We start from the raw sequence: 6538 nt of genomic DNA, 5'->3' as shown, positions 1-6538 counted from the left end.
CAGTACTACATAGAGCCATGACTACATGGAACTCTATTCCACATCAAGTAACTGACGCAAGCAGTAAAATTAGATTTGAAAATAACTGATTAAAAAACAACTTATGGAACAGCGGGGACTGTGAAGCAACACAAACATTGGCACAGACACATGCACACACACACACACACACACACACACACACACACACACACACACACACACACACACACACACACACACACACACACACGATAACTTACGCACTATACATACACACTTTACATACACATGGATTTAGTACTGTAGATATGTGGTAGTGGTGGAGTAGGGGCCTGAGGGCACACAGTGTGTTGTGAAATCTGTGAATGTATTGTAATGTTTTAAAATTGTATAAACTGCCTTAATTTTGCTGGACCCCAGGAAGAGTAGCTGCTGCTTTGGCAGCAGGTAATGGGGATCCATAATAAATACAAAAATACAAATATAGAGTTGAAGTGTCTATAATTTTGAATTTGCATCCCAATATTCCACTTTATATACATCACACAAGACTGAAATATAACAAAATTATATCATTTGACATAGAAACACCAGATTTTCTGTGTTTACATTTTTTTAATGGTTATTAATTATGAATTTATTAAACTTTTGATGAGGCCACTAGATAATTTGATTGCAGGAAAGGGCTACATACAGTCTCTATTGCTACATAAAAAGGTTACTTCGCTATACTTCACTCTTCATGGTGTGCCTTATGCTGACTTATTTTTGCCGTATCATGTAAAATGGATGCAATTAAATAAAAAAAAATAGTTCCAAAAGTGTTTTTTGGCAGTCCACATAGGATAACGTTTTTTGGTTTCAGGTGGAACTCTTTTTGGTTCCAGGTAGAACCCTTTTGTATTCAATGTATAACCCTATATGGAAAGTTTTCTACATGGAACCTAAAAAGGTTCTACCTGGAACAAAAAGGGTTCTACCTGGAACCAAAAAGGGTTCTACCTGGAACCAAAACGTGTTCTTCAAAGGGTTCTCTTACGGGGACAGCCGAAGAACCCTTCCGGTTCTAGATAGCACCTTTTTGTCTAAGAGTGTACAGCCAAACCTCAGAGTCTATAATTACCAGTATGAAACAAACCCAACTTCATTATAATACTTTCACAGTACCTCCTTCTAAGGGAAGTGGAGGAATGCAGCAGCAGTACTATAGGCTATTGTACAACACTATAATACATTCATCTTCAAGAGACTCAGAGAAGAAACACCAAAGAGCTAATGGATCATTAATCATACCTGGTGAGTACTTTTTGTCAACATCTAGAAACCTATTGAAGATATAAAATCTATACCTATTTCTAAGAGGTAACACAACAATTATTTATGCTTTTGACATTTTAAGCATTAACAAATTAACAAAAATTACATAATTACTTGAAGTGATGAATAGAGTTAAAAAAGATAGCCGTTGGATTACCGTACTTAATTTGTGCCCCAATTTAAATACACTTTTGTTAATATATATAATATGAATTATAGACTACTTACAGGACTCTCCAACCCTGTTCCTGGAGAGCTACCCTTCTTTAGGTTTTCAATCCAACCCTAGTTGTAACTAACCTGATTCAGTTTATCCACCAGCTAATTATTAGAATCAAGTGCCCTAGATTAGGATTGGAGGGAAAACATACAGTAGCTCTCCTACAGTAGCTCTCCAGGAACAGGGTTGGAGAGCCCTGGCAATGACTTTCTAGATTTCTTTGTAGTGAATACCTATAAGCACCTGAAGGTGTCAGAGCAGCCCCATAATCTGTGTAATCAGCTTGTATAAGAAACTAAATATGCCTCTCTGCTAAAAATCTGGGTGAAATATGTAAATGAATGTGAGTGTTATTGAGTACATTTAGTAATCTACCAACCTTGCCAGAAGGCATGCCAGCTAAGATAGTTAGACAAGCTAGCTACTCTAACCTGATTGATAGGCTGAAATGGCTTCTTGGTAGCTTGTAATGAGGTTGGGAACCTATCTGGACTAGCTATAGCCAACTTCATAAAATTGCTAGGTGGCTAGTAGTATTACAGAGAAACAAACAAACAAAATTTAAAAAAAATTGCTTGCATTTTTTATAAAACAGGACAAATTTGAGGGAAAGGGAAAGAGGGCATGTGCCCCTGTGCTGCCAATGAGCATGACACTTGTGTTTGTGTGTTTACTTGTTCTTTTGTTTGTTTGTGTTTGTTTTTTTGTTTGTTTTGATGAATATTCAGTACAACGATAATATTTGAAAGGAACAATTTAAAGGTGAAATTTGTGATTGTTTTTACATTTAAATTAATGATATATAACCATTGATTTGTAGAGAGTATACTTTACATTCATATAAATTGTACACCAACAGAAATCTAAAATATAAGATTGTTTACAAACAATGGTGTGAAACAATGTAATTGTAAACAAACACAGTATAGCTTAAAAACATGTTAAAAAGCATCCATAGCTACAGTATGTATATGAATATGGAGCCAACAAGGTTAAAAATCTGTCGCAGTGCCCTTAACCCCAATTGCTCCAGGGGCCCTGGACAATGTTGACCCTGGCTGTGACCCCACTCCCTGTGTGGGTCTCAGGATATTTTAGGATAGTTAGGATATTTTTTATACCTTTATTTAACCAGGCAAGTCAGTTAAGAACAAATTCTTATTTTCACTGACTGCATAGGAACAGTGGGTTAACTGCCTTGTTCAGGGGCAGAACGACATATTTTTACCTTGTCAGCTCGGGGATTTGATCTTCCAACTTTCCAGTTACTAGTCCAACTCTCTAGCCAATAGGCTATCTGCCGCCCCAACTTCACATGCAAGAAACACATTTCCATTACAAACTTGAACAAGTAAATTCCCACAAGTGTGTAACAGGACTAATATAAGCACCTCCCCCCAAGATTATTATTATAATTAGTAGGTTACATTCTCCAGCCCCATCCCTCAGCTGTTTAACCAAACAGTGGCGGGGTGGCTCCTTTTTTATTGTTTGAACTGCAGATTGCCACTTTGACTATTCAGGTTTATTTTGAATGAAAGCACACCACCTTGACTAATAACAATACTATTTCTGTCTTTCTACAGACAAGGATATGGAGCCAACAACAGATTATAACTATTCCGCCTACTACGATGGTATAGAAGGGTTAGATACATCAGAGGGCCAGCCATGCAACAATGCCAATGTGAAGGAGTTTGGACGGGTGTTTCTGCCTACATTGTACAGCCTGGTCTTCATCGTGGGCTTCATCGGTAATGGCCTGGTGGTCTATGTCCTGGTGAAGTGTAGGAGGACCAGAAGCATGACAGACCTCTGTCTCCTCAATCTGGCTCTGTCGGACCTTTTCTTCGTCATCTCCCTGCCTTTCTGGTCCCACTATGCCACCGCAGCCGAGTGGCTCCTGGGGGACTTTATGTGCCGACTGGTAACCGGACTGTACATGCTAGGGTTTTATGGCAGCATCTTCTTCATGATGATCTTGACAGTGGATCGCTATGTGGTCATAGTCCACGCTCACAAAATGGCCAGGCTCAGATCAGTCAGACTAGGGGTCACTCTGTCTCTGTTCATGTGGGCTCTCAGTCTCTGTGCCTCTCTGCCTACAATCATCTTCACAAAAGTAAATAATGAGTCTGGGCTTACAACATGTAAACCAGAGTATCCAGAGGGTAGCATGTGGCGCCAAGTTTCTTATTTAGAGATGAATGTCTTGGGTCTACTTCTCCCTCTCTCCGTCATGGTGATCTGCTATTCCAGAATCGTTCCGATGTTAGTCAATATCAAAACCACCAAAAAGCACAAAGCCATCAAACTGATAATCATCATAGTAGTGGTCTTTTTCTGCTTTTGGACCCCATATAATGTGGTCATTGTCCTGCGTTATCTGGAGGCACAGAGCTATTTTGGGGACTGTACAACTCACAAGAACATAGACCTGGCAATGCAGTGGACAGAGGTGATAGCGTTCACACACTGTTGTTTGAATCCGATCATCTATGCCTTTGTAGGGCAGAAATTCACGAGTCTTGTCCTGAAGTTACTAAGAAAATGGATGCCATTTTGCTTCGCCAGGCCTAATGTTAGTGAGTTGCCTGAACAAAAAAGCTCAGTCTATTCCAGGTCTTCTGAAATAACATCTACAAGATTGCTGTAGATTGACTTATATACAAGCACAATTCAAATATAAAAACTTTGAGAAGGGAAAAGACAGTAAAAGATGTAAGGAAAAACTAAAAACAAATGTAAGGAGGATTTCTTTGAAAGTGTGGGCACCCTAGCTGTGAATCTATGCTTACAGTAGAGACAGTAGTTATCAGTTGCTCTTTTGTATCTTTCCATGCTACAATGCCTTTGTTGATATATTCCTTTAGAGTGTTAGTTGAGTCCTCATATGGTATTGTGTGAAGTGTGAAAAAAGTTTTCAAATATTGACAGTATGTACAGTGCATTCAGAAAGTATTCAGACCCCTTTCCTTTTTCCAACATTTGTTACATTACAGCCATATTCTAAAATGGATTAAATTAAATGTTTTCCTCATCACTCTATAAAAAATAAAAACAGAAATACAGTATTTACATAAATAGTCAGACCTTTTGCTCGAAATTGAGCTCAGGTGCATCCTGTTTCCATTGATCATCCTTGAGATGTTTCTACATCTTGATTGTAGTCAACCAGTGGTAAATTCAATTGATACGACATGATTTGGAAAGGCACACACCTGTCTATATAAGGTCCCACAGTTGACAGTGCATGTCAGAGCAAAAACCAAGCCATGAGGTCGGACAGGATTGTGTCAAGGCACAGATCTGGGGAAGGGTACCAAAACAGTTCTGCAGCATTGAAGGCTCCCCAAGAAAACAGTGGCTCCATCATTCTTAAATAGAAGAACTTTGGAACCACCAAGACTCTTCCTAGAGCTGGCCGCCTGGCCAAACTGAGCAATCGAGGGAGAAGGGCCTTGGTCAGAGAGGTGACCAAGAATCCGATTGTCACTCTGACAGAGCTCCAGAGTTCATATGTGGAAATGGAAGAACCTTCCAGAAGGACAACCATCTCTGCAGCACTCCACCAATCAGGCCTTTATGGTAGAGTGGCCAGACAGAAGCCACTCCTCAGTAAAAGGGACATGACAGACTCTCAGACCATGAGAAACAATATTCTCTGGTCTGATGAATCCAAGATTGAACTCTTTGGCCTGAATGCCAAGCATCACGTCTGGAGGAAACCTGGCAACATCGCTACGGGGAAACAAGGTAGTGACGGCATCATGCTGTGGGGATGTTTTTCAGTGGCAGGGACTAGGAGACTGGTCAGGATCGAGGGAAAGATGAACGGAGTACAGAGAGATCCTTGATGAAAACATGCTCCAGAGCACTCAGGACCTCAGACTGGTGCGAAGGTTCACCTTCCAACAGGACAACAACCCTAAGCACACAGCCAAGAAAATGGAGCAGTGGCTTCAGGACAAGTCTCTGAATGTCCTTCAGTGGCCCAGCCAGAACCCGGACTTGAACCCGATTGAACATCTCTGGAGAGACCTGAAAATAGCTGTGCAGCAACGCTCCACATCCAACCTGACAGAGTTTGAGAGGATCTTCAGAGAAGAATGGGAAAAACTCCCCAAATACAGGTGTGCCAAGTTTGTCGCTTTATACCCAAGAAGACTCGAGGCTGTAATCGCTGCCAAAGGTTCATCAACAAAGTACTGAGTAAAGGGTCTGAATACTTCTGTAAATGTGATATTTCATTTCTTTTAGTATTTCTTTTGCAATAAAAAGCAGTTTTTGCTTTGTCATTATTGGGTATTGTGTGTAGATTGATGAGGGGAAAAAACAATTGAATCAATTTTAGAATAAGACTGTAATGTAACAAAATTTTGAAAAAGTCAAGGGGTCTGAATACTTTCCGAATGCACTGTATATATTGTTATATTTGTATATTACAGTTTTTTTCATCTAAGAATGTGACAAAAACCTGACTGGGGTATCTGCTTTTTAACAAGCTAACCACAACGCCACGCTGCGTTTTTTGGGGGGGGACTAAAAAGGGTCCCTACACTGCTGTCTGTTTAAAAAATATACACAAATAAAAAAGCTGAGACTGCTGGTTTGTAAATAGACAACACAATAGGATGTGGCATGAAACCAATGCCACTTAACAATGCTATGTTACGTACTATATACCGTATACATGACTGTATAGGATTTGTGATTACCTTGTCTTCATTTTTTTCAATAACATGTTTCTTTTTTATTTCAAACCACACTTTTGATAGTTTGTTAATTGTATACGGTATTCTGTATGTAATGGGCATTTAGAAAATCTCAATAAAGTCTTATTCGGTGACATTTCCCCCCTGTACCTTTACTTGATGTTGACTTATTCAGCTTGGTCTACATGCACAGAGAGACATCACTTCACACCAAAACAACTAAAACAACACAGGGATATAGCCTTGACATAGCTTACATGAAATAAGGAAGTGAGACTCAGAAGTGTCAAGTAAGTAAACGGCC

The 6538-nt window shown here is 39.6% G+C and overlaps 1 protein-coding gene across 1 annotated transcript; it reads left to right on the top strand.

The window, feature by feature from the left end:
• Window positions 1-1082: 1082 nt before the first annotated feature.
• On the top strand, window positions 1083-4687 carry LOC106579893 (C-C chemokine receptor type 5-like). The gene is made up of 2 exons (XM_014160242.2): window positions 1083-1278; window positions 3106-4687. Exons 1-2 carry the CDS (start codon window positions 1110-1112, stop codon window positions 4173-4175), a joined length of 1239 nt encoding a protein of 412 aa, XP_014015717.2. The 5' UTR covers window positions 1083-1109; the 3' UTR covers window positions 4176-4687.
• Window positions 4688-6538: the final 1851 nt, after the last annotated feature.

The sequence above is a fragment of the Salmo salar genome, chromosome ssa02, assembly GCF_905237065.1.
Source record: "Salmo salar chromosome ssa02, Ssal_v3.1, whole genome shotgun sequence".
In the NCBI taxonomy this organism is placed as follows: Eukaryota; Metazoa; Chordata; class Actinopteri; order Salmoniformes; family Salmonidae; genus Salmo; species Salmo salar.
Note: the sequence above shows the minus strand (reverse complement) of the source record. Positions and strands in the feature narration are given on the sequence as shown.